The sequence below is a fragment of the Pseudonaja textilis genome, chromosome 2, assembly GCF_049901715.1.
Source record: "Pseudonaja textilis isolate UNSWEBS1 chromosome 2, rPseTex1.2, whole genome shotgun sequence".
Classification (NCBI taxonomy): Eukaryota; Metazoa; Chordata; class Lepidosauria; order Squamata; family Elapidae; genus Pseudonaja; species Pseudonaja textilis.
The window spans coordinates 237,847,232-237,868,929 of record NC_141991.1 but is presented as its reverse complement, the minus strand read 5'-3'; the positions used below and the strand labels follow the sequence as shown (position 1 = coordinate 237,868,929).

Here is a 21,698-nt window from a genome sequence, read left to right as displayed (position 1 = left end):
TCCATTTTCAGAAGACATGGAATTTGCTGCTATCCTAATTGCTTTATATGAAGATATCCATGAAGGACAATTTCTACAAAAACTACTTCAAATTTTTTTTTTTACAGATACCAAATAGAGGGTTGTTCTCTCAAAAAATAAGAACTCCCCATTCTCTGCTCTGTCCCTAGATGGCTTGGTTATATAATCTTTTACCTGCTTTTGGTTTCACCAATCCAACTGCAAGAATGGTTTCACTGAGACCATCAAAATAAGCAAGGTCTCCCCTAAGAAAAGCAACACAAGAAAGCTGTATTAAAATATAAGAGATGTAGGACATATTTCTCAAGGAACCTGAATTGGAACTGGTAAGGGTACCATTTTAATTTTTATGCAGATCGTACATATATATCACAGTCAACTTTGAGTCGAATATCCTGTGTGTATACATGTACACAAATATACATTTATTCCAAGATACAAATTCTTCATCTACATACCCATCTTCATAATTCCACATAAAGATGTCACTATCAATAGTCAACCATGCTCTACTGATTTCAGGAAACACTCCCATCATACAGTTACATTGCATATCTGAGGTACCCAGTTTTAAGGAATAAATACATGGAACTTAGAAGATATTGCCTGATACAAGAAGAGATCAGGGCAACTATATAAATCCAGATTGCAGTATTGTGCTGGGCACTCAAATCTCAAAATACATTTTTAATGCTACACATATGTTCAACTTCTGAGAGTTTTAACATTATCTGGCACAAATTTATGTAAATAAAAGCAATTTTTAAAGTCTATTCCAGTGGGGGGGGGAATTATCCACAGGACAAAATTCCTTATTCTTAACTATAATTTTTAAAAAGTACCAACATCTCAGTCCTTCAAAATTAATAAAAATAATAAAAACTTTTCTAATACATTTTTCAATCTTTGAGATAAAATTTTGTCATAACATTTCACTAATATCAAAATGAGGATACGTCCAAATTGCTCAACAAGTTCATGGGGTAAAGGAACTCTTCGAATTGAACTTATTTCTGGAAGGCAGGGAATGGAAAGGAAGCCAGGCCCCTGTAATGGATAATCCATATCTGACATGCCAGAAACGGAGGGACTACCTGTAATTGAGGGGAATGAAAAAAGAAACAGTAAGAAGACACAACAAAAATACTGCTATACCAATATGTAACTCTGATGAGATACAGTACATAAATGATTTTCCTAGTATTTTTTGGTTGCTATTTCTGTTTCTGTTTGTCTATTTACTTATAAGAAGTTACCTCTGAAAAATCTGAGAGAAATTGGGGGTGGGGTGGGGGGCACAATTCTTCAAGCAATAATTTTGTTAAAAAAAGATTAGATCCTTCTGAAAAATCAGCCCAAATATATGTTTTAAAAGGATTCCACAGTCACTGATATCTTTGAAGACCTGGATGTTACTTCAGGCATTGGGACAAGGAATTAGGTGAGTTATTTTGGGAAGCAATGTTTCTTTGCGTGCTTTGACTGCGGGTTTTGTTCTTATTTTTATATTGGAATATTTTGATTTTTTTTATGGCTGCATGCCTCAGAGTTACATTTTTGCTAGAGGAATTCACACATACCTGAACTGAATCTTTAATCTGCCTTTCAACTGACTAAATTTATTTTCTCTCATTCTATTAGACGCTTATTTTACCCCCAGAACAGCTTCCTTGGATTTAGATTAAAAAAGATGACACAACCAACCACTCTGATGACTGATCTCGAGATCAGCCAAATTAACTGCCATCTGCTTAGAAACTTGGCTACCTTATTAAAAATATCAAATTTAAATCTGGAATATATTTCTATCATATACATATGGCAGGCTGGCTGCAAATAACCAACAGGTTTACTTGACATGTATCTTACTTTTTCAAAGCCAAATGTAAACCTTTTCATTCAACTGAATCCTTTTGGTTTTTAAAAGTGAAATGATGTTTTAAAACCTTCCCATGTTGGTAAATTTTACGCTGTAATTTTCTTGGAAACAATATATTTGCAATCACTTTTAGCTTGCAGCCTGACTATGGTTATCCAAAAAATTAGACCTGACTACTCAGCTTTATAGTTGTAGTTATTAACTGCTTTTATTTTTAATATATCCTATTTTCCAGTCTTAAGTTTCATTGGATCATTCTATTTTGTCATGTGACAGCAAAGAGAGACAGATTATTCTCCCCATGTCCCGTCATAAAAGTATATGAATACAGGTGGTCCTTGACTTACAGTTCACTTGGTGACCATTCAGTTACAATGGCACTGAAAAATAGTGACTTAAGGCCATTTTTCATACTTATGACAGTTGTAGTATCCGCACAGTCATGTGATTTATGTTTGGATGTTTGACAACTAGTTCGGCTGTATGCAACGAAATTTCAATTTAATGTATGCCGATTAGTGTACATTCAAAGTGATAATAACATTATTCTAAGTCATATTTATGAAGGTTTGCAATGTCCCCAGATCATGTGATCCCCTTTTGCAACCTCCTGACCAGCAAAGTCAATAGAGAAGCCAGATTCACTTAACAATTGTAATGATTCACTTAAAAAAATGCGGCAAGAGAAGTCGTAAAATGGGGCACAACTCACTCAACAAACTTTTCACTTAGCAACATACATTTAGAGGTCAATTGTGGGTGTTAAGTAGGAGTGGTGCCTAGAAGTGGAACTCTTGCTTCACAATCAGGAGGCTGTGAGTTCCATCCTAGGTAGAGGCAGGTATTTCTCTCTCTGGGCATAGTGAGAACATATCTACTAAACAAAAGTCTGCATTGGCGACAGGAAGGGCATCCGGCCAGTAAACACTGCTAGCTCCATTCAGTTGCCCAGACTCCGCCCCACAAGGGATTATGGGGTTGTTAAAAGATGATGAATTGTGATCGTGAGTACCTATACTTCTGCCGTTGGCAAAGCTACATTAAGTTTCGGAGAGACACCCCCAGACGAGACTGCCGTTGGTAAGAGTGGGCAGTAAACCATTAGGCAATACGATTTAATTAAAAAAGCGATTTAATCACTGCAGTCAGAGGTGCGACACTGAAAAAGGGTGTCACTAAAAAAGGTGGTACAACAGGAAAAAGTGGGTGCCTTGCACAAAATTACAGGATTCCTCGGAAAAGCATGCATGCCGGGCGAGAATTATGGGCGCTGTAGTCGCCCAGGAGGGAAAATCCGACGCTTCCCAACAAGGCATTCCTCACCGGGCGCGGGCACGTTCAGCAACTCCGAGAGGTCTGGGTAGCACCGGTCTTCCTGGATCTGCCGGTCGATAATACGCCCCGCGTTTTCCAGGGCTTCCTGAAGGGCCGGGGCGGCCGCGGGGTTCAGAGCGACCGGCATGATCGCGGCGGAGAAAATCCCGGCCTCTCAAGGGGGCCAACGCGGGCCGCTGAGGAACCGCGCGCCTCGCGGGCAATCCCGGCAACCCCCGCGCGCTCGCCCGCCCGCCCGCCCGCCCAACGCGGCGGCTGATCAGAGAGGAGCAAAGCTCCTAGAGAGGAATCACAAACGCACACTTCCGGCCTGTCGGGTCGAAGAGAGGCGAGGAATTCCCTCTTACTCTGACTGGAGGGCGGGGCTTGTGAAGAGCGCGACTGTTTCTTGCCGGGAGCAGCGCGAGGCGCCCAGGAAAGTGACAGCAGTTGGGGGGGTAGGAAAAAGAGGAAAAAGTGTCATTCCCAGTTTTTGGTCCCTTGGAATGTCATGTGGAAATATACTGCTCCTCTTCACGCAGACTCAATGCAGATGTGGAGATATAGATAGCCCAGGACTTAACAACAGTTCTTTTGGTGACCGTTCAAAGTTACAATGGCACTGAAAAACGTAACTTATGACCATTTTTCACAGTTATGACCTTTGCAGTTTAATCCTACTTACTCTACAAGACAGAAAAGACATTTCTCTGGATGGAGCAAAGATGACTCAGGTCTGTCTCTGTGTGGGTTAATTGACCCCTGATGAACAGAGTTGACTCCTTCGCAGCGTTTGCTTTCAGCGAGATTTCGGAAATGATTTGCCATTGCCTCCTTCATAGAGCTGAGAAAGACTGACCTATCCAAGATCACCTAAGTAAAATGGGATTAAAATTCACAGCCTTCTTAGCTGTCTGTCTGACAAGCTGGCTGTCTTGTTAAGTCTATAGGGTGGCACAGACCATCTTGTTTTGACTAGTTTTGACTCTAGTGCTGAAATCGGTGTTAAGTTCATATACAAACCCGTTCACAGTCTATGTTTGATTGATTATATGCCATCAAGTTGTTGTTGATTCCTAGTGATCATAGACATATTTTTCCATGATGTTTTTTCCCCCTTAACCTGGTCTTTCAGGAGTTCCATTGGTGCACAGACACTTCTTTTAAAGCGACTACATGGACTTATCCCTACAGTTTCCTCCGAAGTGATTTGCCATTGTCTGCTTCCTAGGGATGAGAGAGAGAGAGCGACTGATGATGGCTTCCCGGCTTTTACCCTGGTGCCTTAAATCGCTTCCCTAAACTCGCTCTGTCTTGGTCTCTGGTCTAGTCTAGGGCTGTAATAAACTGAATCGAATTGAATTTGCTCTCTCTGGTCATTTCCCCCTCCGGCCGCTAGAGGCCTCTATACTCTCCCAAGCAAGGAGACGCCCCTTTCTTCTTCCAAAGCGCCGCTTCCTCCCTGTGGTTTTCTCCGGCAGAGTTTTAACCTGCGTTTGGGATGCAGCAGCCCGCGATGGAGAACGGTGAGTGGCCGGCGGGTTGCTTTCTCTTCCCTCCTCCGCAGAGGCTCGCAGGGAAAGAGAGCTGAATGTATCTGTCTCCTTTCAGAAGCCGAGCAGATGGCAGGACCGGATCCGGAGCTGGCGGCTACGATGGGTTTCTCGGGCTTCGGTAAGTTGGAGGAGGACCGCGGGGGACGAGAAGGAGAGAGGTGGGGTGGGATGCAAAACTTCATGCAGATCTCTACGTGAATCGGGGGTCCCCCTATCCGGAGGGACGGGGCTCTGGGGGTGAGGGGGGTATAGTTTTCAAATCCTGGACGCCCTTGCTTACCTTGCTGAAAGTTGACGGGCAGGAATGTTTATATCTGGCCCCATAGATTCCCCCACCGCACCCCGAAACAGCAAGACCTGGTGATGCTCGGGGGCTTTTGAAGCCCAGGGATGCATGAGGTGGAGGGGGGGTGTCTTCCAGTTGTTGCTGAATCCCAAATTTTGGCAGTCTACGGGCTGAAGAATAACTGTGTTCAGTATCAACCGGAGACCCTCCTTTTCAGATTTCCCAGCTTAGCAGCTGTATCTCTGCAATAAAGTAATACTGAATTTTGGAGGCTTTTTCATTGCTCAGATTCCTCTTTTTCTTTCTTTTTTGCTTTAGAGGGTGGGGTGGGGGTTCAAACTTGACTGCTTTAAGATTTATGGACTTCAACTCCAGGAATTCCTCCTCCAGTCATGTTAGCTCAGGAATTCTGGGAGTTGAAGTCCCCAAGTCTTAAACTTGCCAAGTTTGAAAACCCTTGCTTTAGACTAGAACAGGGGTCGCCAACCTTTTGGACCTCAGGGACCACCAAACTCATAATTTTAGATCCCAGGGACCACTAACTGGTTCTGTGGGCATGGCTTAATTTGTGGGTGTGGCTTGGTCATGTGACTGGCTGGGCACGGCTTGTTTGTAAATATTGTAAATATTTATATAAATACTGAATTTTTTATAAAAAAACGTTTACCCAAAATCAGGCAAAGCAGGCAGGCAGATTGAGTTGCTCACAGAATCACAGATTCATCCAGAAATCAATCTATCTTCCATTGGCTAGCCCAGTCTGTCACATAAAATTTCCTTGCAAGCAAACTCACAAAATTAACTCACAAAATTAACTCACAACACACCATGCATGTAAATAGTGATTTTTTTTTTTTGAAAAAAAGAGCAACCTTTACCCAAAATCAGGCAAAGCAGGCAGATTAAGTTGCTCACAGAATCATTCAGTGATCTATCTATCTGCCATCGGCTAACTCAGTCTCTCAAATTTGCTTGCCATGAGTCTGCACTGAATTTGCTTGCAAGCAATCAGCTGTGCAGAGCCGAAGATCTAAAGACTAGCTAGAAAGCAAGAAATCCAACCATTTGCTGCTTCCTAGCTAATCTAAATCTCCAGACACAGCAGAACAGATGTTGATCGGAAAAAGGAAAAATAGCAATTTAGCAGGCAAGTTTACCAGGTAAGGAGTGGGCGGGGAGGGTTCCTGCGGGCCATGTGGGCAGCACAGCCTTGTATTTCTGCACAGCCTGGATTAATTGCTTTGTGGGGGTGCTCTGAGGGTGAGATTTCTCTGTGGCCCACCAAAATTTTCTCACGGCCCACTGGTTGGTGACAGCTGGACTAGAAGGTATTTCTATCTTAGCTGTATTCTGGATGTCTCTTCTGGAGGACTCCTATTTCCAACTGCAGATGCCTTCATCTCAGTTATTCTAGCACTGTTTCTGATACACACACACACACACACACACCTGCTATAAAAAGCAGAATATGAAAAGCTACCCCCCCCCACTCCCTATTCCATTTCAATAAGATTAACCAGTGTTTAGGACAGCTTGTCCTTAACTTTTGAATTTTGGAAAGCTCTTAACATAAGTTCCCTCAACCCCCCCACCCCCCCAAAAAATTTCACAATCTGATTAGTTCTTAACCTACACAACTAGAATTTACAATAACAGGAAAAAAAACAGCAGGCCAGCAGTTAAGTCACTGCATAAACATTCCTACCATTGTGAGTGTATTGTGTGATGCATGAAGTTTAAAAAATGATTTTTTAAAAAATATATCTTGCAAAAGCTGAGATAAGGAAGAAGATTAATTCTATTGCTTTAGAAAGACCCTTAATATCAGCTGAATTTAGAAAGACCTTTAATATCAGCTGGCTGATAAAGCAATGTTTCATGCCACAGGTTGGAATTTTTCTGTTCTGTAGTCCAATGTTTAAGTGTAAACATTCTGAATATTCTAAGAAAAAGGAAACTGTATTCCATGTTATGCTGCCTGGTCCTTTATTTAAAATGTATTTTCTCATGTCTTTTAAGTTGTCCATCTGTTTTTCACATATTTCCTGTGTGGAAGTATGTCTAAGTTATTCTGGTGTTAATTATAGAAGAATGGAAAAATAGTTTTATTATCCATGGCTAAGTAACTAAATGATATCAACATCAGTTTTATATATTTTCTTCTTGGTCTGGTTATCTCATCCTGAAAATAATTCTGGGAGCCAGTCAGATCCTGGAAAGTTGGTGGGATGAAGTTATTTTTATGTAAATTCTTTGGTATATAAAGAGACTTGTTGAGTGAGAATTTTCATCTGTTGGTTTGTTTCCAGCAATAAAACTGATCATTCTAGTTTACTATCTTAATATTTTAGGCTTGCAGATATCAAGCATTTGAAATAATATAGCAAGAGTTTTTAATCTATCAGTATTTTTATGTTGTGCATATATAATTAAGAAAAGCAAGAATATACTTATTGGGAAACATTATTTTAAAATCCATACTTGAGTCTCTTTGAAGTGTCTGATTGCAGGAAACCGATTCTCAGAGTCTCCTTTGGTTTCTGATAGCAGAGCTGTTCTAATAAAAGTTTCAATCTTAAATATATTTACCTGTAATAAGTCCCTTAACTTTGTGTAACTTTTGCACAGTATGCAATATAGGATTGCATTGTAAAAATATATTTTATTTACCACAGCATTCCTTAATCTTCAGGTGGGCTGAATTATGTTTGTAATTCTCAGTCAGCGTGGCCTGCTGGAGGGTTGTGGGATTCATCCTGGTAAGGCAACCAGTTCTCACTGAGTTTCATATAGTGGTATTTTGAGATTGCCTAGGGATGTTTTCTTTTAATATATCACTTTCTAAGAAATTAGATTCTTTTTTCTTCTATCTAGGAAAGAAAGCTCGAACATTTGACTTCACTGCAATGTTTGAACAAACCCGAAGAACTGCTGTAGAACGAAGTAGAAAAATTCTTGGTGAGATATGCTGTACAAAATTTTTTTTACTTTATTTTGTTTTGAGCATTAAATGTACATTTTCCTGCCTGTATTTACACTGAAGACTGAGAATCAGGACCACCACATTGTTAAAAATAAGTTAGAGTTATCAAAATAAATATGCATACATACTATATGAAAACCAACAGTTTGCTAGAATGTTAGATGGAGCTTTAAATTTCTTTTTCATTCTGTAATATAAGACAAACTAGTTATATTTTTAAAAGATAACAATATAAATAATTGCATTACTTATTTGATTGAAGTCCCATTCTACTCCACTGGCTCAAAGGAATTACAATAAAATAAAAATCGCAGCAATGTTTCAGCAACTAAGAAAAAGCAGTGATGGCTAAAGTTTACTTGGCTTGGTGTTAGCTTGTTTTACTATCCAAAATAGTCATCCAAAATACTATACAACTCAAACATTTAAAATTTGCGAATTTTTGAAAGAAAGAATTTTTGAAGTTTTTGGAGAAAAATAATTTGAGATGTTTCATTTTTTTTAATTGGTCTTCTGATAGTTCAGTTCTGAAAACTGTGGGCTGATCTGTTTAATTTATATATTTGGAATGATTAACCAAACAGGAATTTGCAGAGATTTAACTGATTTTTTTTCAGTAGGTGGCAGTATTACCATGAAAACCAGGAGTTCATCTTTTTTCATATAATCAGAGGTCCCCTAACTTGGCAACTGTACTTATGCTGGCTGGAGAATTCTGGGAATTGAAGTCCACAAGTCTTAACAGTTGCCAAGTTTGGAGATTTCTGATGTAATACAATAATATTTGACCCCCGTGACTATATCAATCCATGTTTCTTTTTGGGAATCCTTTATTATTCAGAAGAACGTGAGAAAGAAGCAGCTGAGAAGGAAAAAGAATCTGCAGGCCAGCAAGGAGGTGCCGATTCATCAGGGGGTGCAGGATCACAACCAGTGAAAAAAGTATCTTCCAGGTATAAATATTATAAATCTTTAAAGTTTTGGCAGCATGTGCCTTTTATAAATAAATGTTTTCCCCCTGAAAGAGAAGAGCAAGTTATTCCTCTAATTGCATTCAGCATCTTTTAGAGATAATTCCTCTTTTATTAGGGAGACCAGCAGAGGACAGGTTACCACAAAGCTCCGGAGGAGAATCATTGTTTTCCTCTTTGCAGCATTATAAAGTGTTGCATAGGGAAACATATTGCAAGAACAGGTATTTCATTTTTTCCAAAAATGTAACTACTTGACAAGCATCATGGTTAGCCCATTTGTGTTTGCACATCCCTCTGTGCTCTAGCAAATCTTAGGCCATCTTTCTTGCCCATTCTCTTTATTTCTTTGCACAGACATTCCATTCCAGTTCCATTCCAGGCTATCTTTTCTTCATTAGCCCCTTTGAGAAACTGAAGCTCAAATGCTTTGGCCATCTAATGAGAAGAGAGGACTCACCGGAAAAGACCCCGATGTCGGGAAAGATTAAAGGAAAAAGAGATAGCAGAGGATGAGGTTATTAGACAATGTCACTGACACAATGAACATCAATTTGGGCAAACTCCAGGAGACAATGGAGGACAGGGGAGCCTTCTATAGTCCAGGAGTGTCAAATTCTAGGCCCGTGGGCTGGATCCGGCCCACGATGTGGTTGGATCCGGCCCACAGGGCCATCCTGGTATACCCAATATGAAGAGGAAATATAGGGCCTGTGTAGTTTCGGCCCAGTCTACCTGCCGAAGAGGAAAGTTCAGGCCAATGTAGCTTCAGTCCAGTCTACCTGGTGCGAAGAAGAAAGATTAAGCCAATGTTGTTTCGGCCCGGTCCACCTAATGCAAAGAGGAAACATGTCAGCAGTTTGGGAAGTGGCGTGAAACTGGCCACGCCCACCCAGTCGATCATGCACTCCCAGTCAGCCACGCCACACACACACCCCGAGGTCAACCATAGCCCTGACGTTACCCTCAATGAAATTGAGTTTGACACCCCTCCTATAGTCCATAGGGTCATGAAGAGTTGGACATGATTTAGCAACTGACAAAAAATGAGAAGGGACAGGTTAGGGACTTCAACAATTAAGTAGTCAGAAAACCTGTTATTAGCCGTTTTGTTTCTTGTAATTCTTCCACTCAGAGAGATGTCTAGTAGCGAAAGTGAAGACAGTCTGGATGAAGGTCCTCCCTTACCCCCCGAGGAGTCAGTCGATGACTCTGATGAGGAGCTGATTGGCCCACCACTTCCTCCTGGCTACAAGAACGAAGAGGATGATGATGACGACGACGATGATGATGAAAGTGCCCAGGAAGAAGATGAGGTTAGCATTTAGTCTCTCAATTTAGGTCTGATGAGAAACTATAATTTCTGCCTCGTCCTGTCATCACACATTATTGGTGTGCCCCCTGCACGTAAGGCAAACATGTGATACCTAATTTGCAGCAATAAGTTTTTCTTCTTCCTAAGAATTACGAAGGTAACCATACATATAAAGACTAACATTTTATCAATTATAAGAGAATATTTGTAGCTCAGGGTTGAACCCTAGGGTCCTTGATGCTCTCTGAGCTTGATTGTTTTCTTGCAGATGTTTCATTACCAAACTAGGCAACATCATCCGTGTTAGAAGAGAGTGGGTTGTTTTTAAACAAAGAGCAACTGACAATGCTACCTAGTTGGGTAATGAAATACCTGCAAGAAACCAACCAAGTTCAGAGAGCACCAAGGACCCCTACAGTAACATTTTATTTAGGACAGTAATCTCATTCCCATTAATTGAAATGAATGCATGAAGAAGTAAAGCCTCACTTGCAATGATCTTATTTTGCTGGATATAGAAGATGCTGCTGGGACTTGTATGGGAGCAACAATATAGGGTTCCAGTATCCTGGTAAGTGATTCAGAAAAAGAAAGTCCTAGCAGCATGGTGCTAGTTCACAAGAAATTGGGCTTATTGTTGTATGCAAGCTCAATGTATTTTTATACCCAGTTTTATTACTGAGAGCACTGAAAAGTTTTAAATTCTTTCTGGCTACACAGTCCCTGCCTTTCTGGGGCAAAAAAGGACCAGTTGCTTAGCCTTTCTTCTCCAATAAGCTGGCTGTCAGGAGACTGCAAACCCTTTCTATCTCTTGCTAGGCTTTGGGAAACCAGACCCTGCATTTTCAAAAGGCAACTGTTTTTCCCCCTTTGAAGATGTTTCACTTCTCATTCAAGGAGCTTCTTCAGTTTCTGACTGAATAGTGACAGTTGAGGATCCTTTCATTGTCCACCATTCAGTCAGAATTGAAGAAGCTTCTTGGATGAGAGTGAAACATCTAAAAAGGGGGTGGAAATCCAAAGTCCAGTTGCCTTTTGAAAAATCGCCTTTGGATCAACCATGAACTGGATAACTGAGAATCTCTATAGACAGACAGTGCGTTCTAAGGCAGCCACTTCAAAATATTTCCCTTGCTTTAACCTCCTCCCTCCCCAGAAAGCCACATTTCTTCAATAACAACAACAAAAAATAAAGATAAAATAAAATTTCTAAATAAATAAAATAAAATAAAACTGGGAGGAATAGGTTTCTTGATCTTTCTCACTCCCTCCTCATTGGGTGTTGAAACAAAGCCTACTTTCTCTGCCCTCCAATCTCTATCTCTTTTAAAAAACCTCACCTTGACTCCAGGCTGAAGTGTAGAGGATAGCAAGCAAGCAAAGAATCTTTTTGCAACTTTTTGCCTTGAGGAGTTACATAAAAAAATTCAGTTCATAAAGTTTAGGCTAAAACACAACACTTACAAAAGGATAGTTGCTGCATCCTTGCGAACCTCTTTGCTGTTTGAATGTCTGCCTTTAAGACTCAACTAGGACTTGCTTTTAGAGGGGATAGAGATTGGAAAGCAGAGGTAGGGAGTTTAGTTTAAACCTCTAGTAAGGGGGGGGTGGAAGGGTTTATATGATCATGTGACCATGGAGACAATCACGTGACCATGGAGATGCTTCGATGGTTGTAAGAGCAAAGACCAGTGATAAGTCACTTTTTTCAGTGCTGCTGTACCTTCAAAGTCGCTAAATGAATGGTTATAGGTCAAGGACTATCTCTAGTTGCATGCAAAGGTTTAGGCATCTCTGGTGAAATTATATATGTCTGTGGTTCTCAACCTTTTCTTCACCATGGACTCCCTTTAAATACCTTTTGTGGCCGCTGACCATGGACACGGATCCCCAAGACTTAACTCATGATTTAAATCATAACATTTCTTCAAGCCTTCAGGGACTCGCTCCCCCCTCCGCCTCAGACCACAGGCTGAGAACCACTCATCTATGCCAATGAATCTCTCACTGAGAAGTTAATACAACTTCTGCATGGTCCAAATTTAAGAAAGGTCCCCATTTTGCAAACACGAATGCCTGTCACTCTGTGTGTTCTCCATCTTTCATCTCAGTAGCAGAGAACTGGAAAGATTACCTGGTTGTGGTGGATATGCTGTTATCCTCAGGAGGCCAGTGATTCTCTTCGCTAATGAAGATGTATTTCTCTTGAGGGATCATCCCATAGCAGATTTTATGTGTGGTTTCTCATTCAAGAGGATACGCTTCTCCAAATGATACATGCCATTTTCAGTTTTTAGATAGACTTGTTTTAGTTCTCTCCTCAGAGGCCCATCTAGTGATCACAGCTGTGGGCTGTGCCAATAAAGGTTAACAACTACTGTATTGTATTGCAGTGGTTTGGACAGAGAACAGGAGTTATGGAATGAAATAGTATGCTTAATACCCGAGATTCATTCCAGCCTGCTGTAATGCTGATTTCTAGCATTGGTTTATTTCCAGGCATTCAATAATCTTTTCTTGGCAGCTATGTTTATGGACTGCTTTTAACAATTGAACGAAGAGATGAGTGAAGCGACTAGAAAGAATTGGAGATAAACAAATGTTGATTATTTATTAAATTTATATGCTCCCCATCTCCCTATCCAAAGTGGCTCTGGACAGCTTACGATATGCAAAAATATAATAATATAAAAACATTAAGAATAACAGGAATTAAATAAAAGTCAAGTCCAGGAGCCATATGGAGGTGGAATTTTCTCTCCTATTAAACTAACATTTTAACTTAGAGCCACATGGGGTCAGATTTATTCTATCAATACTATTAAAAATTCTCCTAAAAGCTTTCAAAATAAAACCAGAGGCATTTTCTTATTATTTTTGTTAGCTTGCAGTTGTTCACTTACATTTCAATGTGTATTACTTATATATAAGTAAAGTTGCTTTTTTCTCCAGCTTTTATTTCTTGGAATGGCAATTCACACGACTTTTTCAGATGAGCAACATTTGAAAATACTTTAAAATATTTTCCCTTGGAAACCCAAAGATATGTATAGAGAAATATATTGCTGGTGGTTGTGTTCTTAAGTAAAACTACAAAAGCACCACAGGCAAAAATAACATTTTAACCTCCCTTCATAAATCATGTTAATTTGTTTTCTCCAAGGAAACAGAATACCCAAAAAGTTAAGAATCACTTATAAAAAGAACTTTATTGAGATCTGTTACTCCACCTAACCATATATAAACCTTTAAATTAAAGATAACATTAGCTAATTTTAAAAAGATAGTATTAATTAACATTTTTGTTTCTTTTTACGGTACAGCTTTTATGACCATTTACTGGTGAGCTATTATATTATGAAGGTATTGTATCAGCAGTGTTTCAAAATGTTAAATGCAACAAAGTTTAAAGGTTTAGCCATTCACTTTACTGTATTTATAATGCAATTATTTGGGAGAGATTTCCATTTAACTCACTGGAACTTTTTTCATAAAAAGAATCCACTTGTAATTTTATTGGAACTAAGATCAGTGTTCAGAGTAGCATGGCTTAGTTATTGTTCTCTTCGCCTGCCTGTTTCCATGCTTTTCTATATAGATTTATTTGATGTGAAACTTTTAACAAAAAAAAAGCAAATAAGACTTTCTATGATATTCACAAAACTAATACTCTCTCTCTTAAATTTCTGGATGCTATATGACAGAGGTCTCCAAACTTGGCAACTTTAAGACTTGTGGACTTCAACTCCCAGAATTCCTCAGCCAACTTTGCTGGCTTAGGAATTCTGCAAGTTGAAGTCCACAAGTCAAGTTGCCAAGTTTGAGAGCTATATGATATAGATCAGGACTGTCAAACTTGCAGCCCATGGGCCAGATATGTCATGCTCCAGCCATGCCCAGGCCCAGTTTACCGAAGGGGAAAAAGTCCCAATACGTCATGTGACACTGCTGTGACGCTGTGAGTTTGACAACCCTGTTATAGATTATATAACAGGTAGTTTGGCCTTGTCTCCTTTGGGCTGAGAAAGAGGGAGAGGCCCAAGGCCACCTAGCTGGCTTTGTGCCTAAGGCAGGACTAAAATTCATAGTCTCCTGGTTTCTAGACTGATGCCCCAATTACAATACCAGATAGTCTTTCTTTATTACGTTTAATGGAAGGAAAAATGATCAGCCTACAGAATCCTTGCTCAATGTTGGCTTGGGAGTTCTTGGAGTTAAAGTCCATACTTCTTCTAATGGTTAAGATTGATGGTTAATGGTTAAAAACTGCTCATAAAATCTTTTCACTCTAGACTTTCCATGGTTCTGAACACTTGGCTTTCTTAATTTTCTATCTTCATACAAGATTTAAATAGAGCAAATTTTCAAACAGCCTTTGTTTTGTTTTTCCTGATATAAGTATGTATCGATCTTTCTGCAGTATCAATGGGTCAGCGCGTAGTCCGTGTTAGGGATACACCCTAGCAGAATCTGCACAGCAGTCAGGCAGGCAGGCAAAATATGTGAGATAAACGTTTTTGTAGCTTACACTCAGTAAAACAGATACACAGTGCTAATTAAATAGTTTATTCCAATAAGAATTATAGCATAGTCAAACAGTCCATATATCATTCACTAGTTCAGTCCGTCCAGGGATTATTCAGTTGCAAATTCCAGTGTTGAAAAAGAGAGGTCAGTAAACTTACAAATATCAGTCCAGTAATATATCTCCTTGCAGTAGAGATATGAAGAAGTCAAAAACTCCTCTCTTCCTTCAGCAACTCAGCAGTAGGGGAAACACGTAGTTAACAAAACATCAATCCATGCAATCCAGTAATGGTCAGCAATCAATCAGGTTCTCTTGCTCCCTCTTATGGTGGTTTCACACCGCACCCAAAATTACATGCTTTGCAGTTTTAAAGTGACACACACTTAAACTTACAATCATAGTTTATATATATTATTTTACCCAAACTACATTAGGTAACCTATGTTATTCCTAACAGTCCTTGTACGATATTCTAAGCTATCCTTTGGATCTTGGCTTTAGAACACTACATCCACATTTTTGCAGCCCCCCAAATGTTTTAAATTCTGAACGTGATGGGCACAAATTTCTTCTGTGTTGAGGCGGAAAAATATGCAAACTAGAATGGGAGCCCTAAGTTAGACTTTTTTGAAGCCAAGTTGAAGTGGGAGCCCTAAGATAAGCTTGGCTTTATTTAAAAAGTGAAAAGAGCATGCCAAGAAAACCAGGGAAATTTACAGGCGTCTTGTGGCTCTGCCCACTCTATAGCATTATCCACCTATTGTGGCTCTTGACACTTTGACTCCCTCACCCTCTTAAAATAAAGAGCTGAGTGACTAAAATGTTGTTCATCATTCCTACCATCTTGTTTTCTAAAGGGTCACTCTGTGTCCATAGATTTTGGCTTTTTTTTCATTTTGATTTTCCTTTTTAAAGTACAATGCTGTTTTCTCTCCTTATTCCCACTTGCCTGGAAAACTGAAAGAATCATCCTAGTTTCATTTTATCTCTTCTCATGATAGTAGTAGATTGCAGTTTTCATGCTTAGGACAATTATATATTTCAAAGTTGCAAGCTAGAAAATCTTTTAACAAAAGCATACATTAAATCTCCTACAAAGGGAACAAACTTCCCACATAGTAAATACAAGGAGTTATCCTTGGACTATTTAATACGTTGTAATAAAGTCCATTAAGCTGATAGCTTGTGCAAATGCACCCTTTGTTGGAGATGGCTTGACAAACCTCTTTAGACCCATGCATTGGAGATGTAGAATAGAAGCCTCTGAACGCTATGTGTTTCCTGCCCCCCGACCAGCAAGACAGAGGCAGAACAGAAATATCTCACAATTTATATTATCCGTAAGTTTTAAAGGCTCTTTAATTAATTGTCCATTAAACTATTAGCCTTTAGGCTTATCTAGATATTGACATAGGCAACTTATGCTTTTCCAGACGTTGCTGCTGTGCTTGTGACGTGAGGATGAGAGAAGAGAAAAGTCATTAAATACATGGGGACTAATCACATTTACTTGTAATTAATTAATTTAATTTTGACAAAATTCAATTAAATAAAACATTGCTTTGTTCTGGCTTCTGGTCTACCTCAAAGCAAAATAATACTGTATGGATACCTATTCAAGTTCTGCATGTTAGAGATGCACGTTCTTTCCAAGTCCTTGGTAGATTACATTGATTTTTTAAAAACATTTATTTTTCACAAGAACAAGATTAAATTTCTTGCCACTCAAATTTCTTCAATCATCAAAATAGATTCAGATTGACCTGTTTTTTCCTTGCAATTGACTCTGTATGATTTTTAAAAAAAAAAATACGCAAAAAGGAGGTTTGCATGGGTTTAGAATCAGCTGTGCCCTTTTGATCCTGTTACGAAGGACATAGGCATTGCAATCATGAGATCAATTCTTATTTTCTGTTCTCCAGAAAAAGACATTAATTTAATGTAAATCAGACAGGCAAAGGCCAGCAGTCTGAATGACTGATGGGATTGAATTCTGCATGCAGTGGAGCAGTTTACAATTAAAAATTACAGTACGATTGCATCATTCAGCCAGATGACAGGGTTTGAGCTATACTAGGGAGAGCTGAAGATGGATTTGTGTTCATTTATATATTAAGCTGCATATTTGTGTATATTATTAGTGTACTGTATATTTGGATGCCCAATATTTAGAGCTAGTTGTTGTAGTTGTGAAAGTGCAGGCCCGGAAAGCAGGAGATTAGGTGTTCTAGTGCCACGATAGACATGAAGGCCAGCTAGGTGACTTTGACTCAGTCACTCTCTCTCAACCCAGCCCACAAAGTTGTTGTTATGGAGGAAAACAGGAGGAGGGAAGAATATTATGTTCTCCACTTTGAGTTATTTATAAAAAGAATAAAAGTGGAATAAAAACAATAAATAAATAAACAATAAATAAATAAATAAATTGCTACACATTTTCCTAAAAGAAATTGCTAGGACTTCTGATCCCTTTCCACATTCACATATACTACCTCCTACATGCAGAATTGTGGATGCTCAGGTTATCCTGTGTGGTTGCACTGAGATTTTTTAAATGTAATAATATGTAAGTTGTTCTGCTCAAGACCCATCCTTTTACATCTAGCCCTGTTGCACCAGCAACCATCTTGAACTTGACTGAAGCTGATGGGCCCTAAAGCTCCAGTTAACAAAATAAACAATAGTTCCCATGTATCTCTAGATTGGAAGAAAGAGCCCACTAAAGGAATGGCCTTCTTACTGTATGGGAAGCTGTCCAAGACCAACTATGGCCATGATAGCAAACCTATAACACATGTGCCAGAGGTGGCACGCAGAGCCCTCTCTGTGGGCACACGAGCCATCACTTCATCTCTGCTGCGCATGCGCGTGCCTCCCACCAGCCAGCTGGTGTTTGGGTTTTTGTTACGCATGTGCAGGGGGCATGTGGGGGGCACGTGTGCAGGGGTGCATGTGCAGGGATGCGTGTTCATGCATGGGGGCGGGTGCATGCGCAGGGACACGTGCACATTTCATTTTTGGGATGCCCGTGCGTGCTTTGGGCACTTGGTGCCGAAAAGGTTAGCCATCACGGATCTATGATCTTGAAAATAGATGCTTGTCATGTTCATAATGTGTCATCATTGCTACACATACAGACAGTTTGAGGAGCTGCTAGGGAGCATTAAATATACACTAAACCTGAACTTTGAAAACTGCAGAGCAGCACATAGAAAGCATAAATACACTGGTTAATCAGGTATCTGCTACCCTTCATCAGAAAAGCCGGCCATCAAGTTTCCAAGTTTTTACTGAAAGATAATCCAGGGAAGGAGGGTTTACTATCTAATAATGAAACAAACCTCATTGTTTGACAATGCTTGTTCCATTTGGGTTTTTCTGTTAATGTTATTAACCTGTTAATAATATTAACCTATTTTTCTAAAGTTTAGCCCTTGTAGGATTTTTGCTTCTGGGAACAATAACTTTCACAAACTTAACCTGAATTTTAGTCAGTGATGGATTTATTTATTGCTTGACTCACTATGGCCTGGGAAGGCAATGTGATAGGTGGGTAGGTGGTCCTTTTTCTTAATTCTTTACAAAATATCCAGATATAAAGGCAGGCTAAATTCACCTTCTGAAGTCCTTTTTGAAAAGTCAGATGAACATTCATGCATACACCCATCACATCATCAGGCAGAGAAAAACAGCTTTGAGAGTAAGGAAGAGCATCGTGACTGGTGCCCTGGAAGTCTTTCACTGAAAGGACCAGACTGGGGCCAGCAGTTGCTCATGACCTAATCATGGTTGCAGCCTTTGTTCCTTCTCTTCTGTATATGTCATATTTTTCACTCCAGAAGATGCACCTGACCATAAGATGCAGCTAGGTTTAGAGGAGGAAAAGAAGAAAAAAAATATCAAGTGGAGCTTGAGAGGACCACAGATAGGTGTTCTGTCATGTGCCAGCTCTGCCTATTGACATCTGCACTGCGGAAAAGAGACAGAAGAGGCGGGCAATGACAAAGACAGAAGAGATGGGGTTCAGCGGCACAGCTGCTATTCACCAAAGGACCAGCACCAATGCACAGACATTTCCACCCACTTTGGGAGGGGGGGAAGTGTGTCATATGGAGCAAAAAATGTGGTGTATACACCAAATGATGCCCTTTCACCTCCCCCAGTCTCTCTCTCTCTATATATATACATACATATACGTATACATATACATATACATATACAAATACATACATACATACATACATACATACATACATACATATATATATATATATATATATATATATATATATATATGGCATTCAGCTTTGTTCGGGTATTTTCCCACATCATTGTAGTTGTGATTTTAAAGCTGTAGCACGTTTGGCAGAATCTCATCTGCCATAATCAGGCTTCTGTATAGACACTATACAGAAGCCTGATGATGGCAGATGAGATTCTGCCGAAACGTTGCTACAACTTTAAAAGCACAACTACAATGACGTGGGAAAATACCCGAACAAAGCTGAATGCCATACATGTAAGTACCCGCGAAAACTTAAGAAAATATATACATACATACATACATACATATTGCTTTACTCAGATCTATTTCATCTAATAAAAAGGAAGAATATTTAAAAAACATAAAAATTGCATGCTTTTTCAAGAGATCCATATCTAACCAAACAAATAATTGTCCTTTACCCTATCCCAAACCCTGGGGAAGTTCTTTTGTTTGTGTTAATTTGTTTCTACTGCCTGGGTTTGAAACTGCAAGCAGAAGTATGGTCTGTCTGATGTACTTTCAATATATTTCAGTTCTGTTTATGAGAGGGTAACGGGAAAAGAAGAGGGGTATAATTGAAGTGTTCCAGGAAGCCGCACTTTCCAACTGGATGTGCAGCCCAAATCTGCCTTAAAGCGCCACCTCTCCTCCTCCATTAAATTGGAATGTTTGTGATCAAAAGTTAGAAGATGTGCTAAACCTTTGATTCCTTGTTTCAACCAGCAGTAGAATTGCATCCATGTGTGCTCCATGCCAAACTGAAGCCATTGTGAGTTTAATTTATCACATCCTCAGGATGAGGATGATAGTCATTAGATTGCAGAGAGAGGATATGCTAAATAACGAGCAGTCTTACTTTTCTCATGTCTATTCAGAAAAAAGTCCCATTGAAAGCAATGCGGTAGCCTTCCTGGAAAGCACATATAAAGTTACTGCCTTAACTTACAAAAAAAATATCATCTACACAGTTAGTCTCATACATTCCCCATGTTTTCCTCTGCATGAAAAATGCACTATTATATGATGGTTTATAAGAAAGTTAAATATTAATGTTTTGGAAGCAATTTATGGGTGGCATGGGAGAGTCACTAATCAAAACAATGATCAAATTGGAACCAGCTGTGCATGCAGTACATGAAATTGCCCCTTCCTTCCTTCCTTCCTGTAAGAAATAAGACATGTAACTTTTTTCTCAAGGTTTCAAAAATATCTTGAGAGAGTTTTCAGAAATTACTGTTTGGCTTCACATAGTTTCTCTTCGGGTTTAAGGAGGGAGTCTAACATAAACTTGTCAATTGAAAAAAATCTGACCAAATGTTTAAGAATACAGCCTCCATTAATCATACACCAGATTTCATTTATTTATTTTATTTATTAAATTTTTATGCTGTCCGTATCACCATCAACAATTTTAAGAAGTTGATAGTTTGGTGATAGTTTTCATTTCTACAAAACACAAAAAATGGTATTGACTATTTAATGAAAAACAAATGACTTTCTGGTGTCATTATTAATGAATGATTTTGGAGCCTTAACTAGGTTTAAAAATACAACAAAAAGCAAAGATGCTACTTAGGAATATGACTGTACAAGATCATAAAACTTCAGAAAGTCAGATATTAAGGTGGGAAAATATCTTGGAGTGATATTGTCAATGGCAAATTCTAAATTGTTTCAAAATAATGTGACTGGAACAATATCAAAAAGGATTCATTTAGGTAGGATGACTTAGAACTAAGTTCATATGGCAAGGAAAAAAATGAGAATTAAATATAAATTGCTTAAAGATGCTAAAGAGAGAGGAGGATTGAGCTTAAATTTATTCTGATACTTGCACTTTGATCTGGATGAAGGATTAGGTCGCCCTAAAAAATATAAGATTATTAGATTTGGGGGGCCATGAATTTTGAATGGCACACCTATTTGTGGCATAATAAAGCTAAAACAAATGCAGAGTTCAATAATTATTTTGTTAGGTGTGCTGTTTTAAGGGTCTGGATTAAATTGAAACCAAAGTTCTCTCCTAAAGTACTTTTTTGGGTGTTACCACAGGAAACTTTTTAAAACAAAAGATGAGACTAATTTGGTGGACCTCTGATGAAATGTATCTTTTATTCAAGGTCAGCCTAACCTTAGGACAAAAGAAGTAGTCAGAATGGCATGTTTGACACTGGCTTATATACTTACAACTAAACAAAAGATTTACCTCTGATAAGAAAAATCATATAAAAAGTGAATTTGAAATTGCACTTGTGCTAATAATGAACATGTTATTGCTAAGGTTTATAAAATGTTGAAATTGAACTGGAAAATGATTATATTTTAATGGGCTTTTGTTTATAACATAATGCTTGACCAGTGGAAAAATATGTGGAGGAATGGATTGAAATTTAGATTAAATTATAATCTGAAAAAAAACTTTTATAAAGTGTATCATTGGTACTGAATGCCTGAGAAACTCAGAAATATATAAAGGTGTTTCAAATATCTGTAGAAATGGAATTTGTAAATATACTTTTTATCCTCTTTTTATCATCTTTGATGGACCTGTGATAAAGGAAAGAAATATTGGGGCCAG

General features: G+C 38.9%; 2 protein-coding genes across 2 annotated transcripts in view; one reads left to right on the top strand and one right to left on the bottom strand.

Moving 5' to 3' along the window:
- The window catches only part of NUP155 (nucleoporin 155), a 28,704-nt gene extending 25,214 nt beyond the window's left edge, over positions 1 to 3,490 (bottom strand). The window contains exons 1-4 of the mRNA XM_087927373.1: positions 3,224 to 3,490; positions 978 to 1,115; positions 480 to 576; positions 196 to 266 (exon numbers count right to left, since the gene is read on the bottom strand). Coding sequence (XP_087783499.1) covers positions 196 to 266; positions 480 to 576; positions 978 to 1,115; positions 3,224 to 3,362 — 445 coding nt within the window. The 5' untranslated portion in view covers positions 3,363 to 3,490. The remainder of the gene's footprint in view (positions 1 to 195; positions 267 to 479; positions 577 to 977; positions 1,116 to 3,223) is intronic.
- A 95-nt stretch (positions 3,491 to 3,585) lies between these two features.
- The window catches only part of WDR70 (WD repeat domain 70), a 127,755-nt gene continuing 109,642 nt past the window's right edge, over positions 3,586 to 21,698 (top strand). The window contains exons 1-5 of the mRNA XM_026715826.2: positions 3,586 to 4,740; positions 4,826 to 4,888; positions 7,931 to 8,014; positions 8,881 to 8,992; positions 10,146 to 10,326. Coding sequence (XP_026571611.1) covers positions 4,716 to 4,740; positions 4,826 to 4,888; positions 7,931 to 8,014; positions 8,881 to 8,992; positions 10,146 to 10,326 — 465 coding nt within the window. The 5' untranslated portion in view covers positions 3,586 to 4,715. The remainder of the gene's footprint in view (positions 4,741 to 4,825; positions 4,889 to 7,930; positions 8,015 to 8,880; positions 8,993 to 10,145; positions 10,327 to 21,698) is intronic.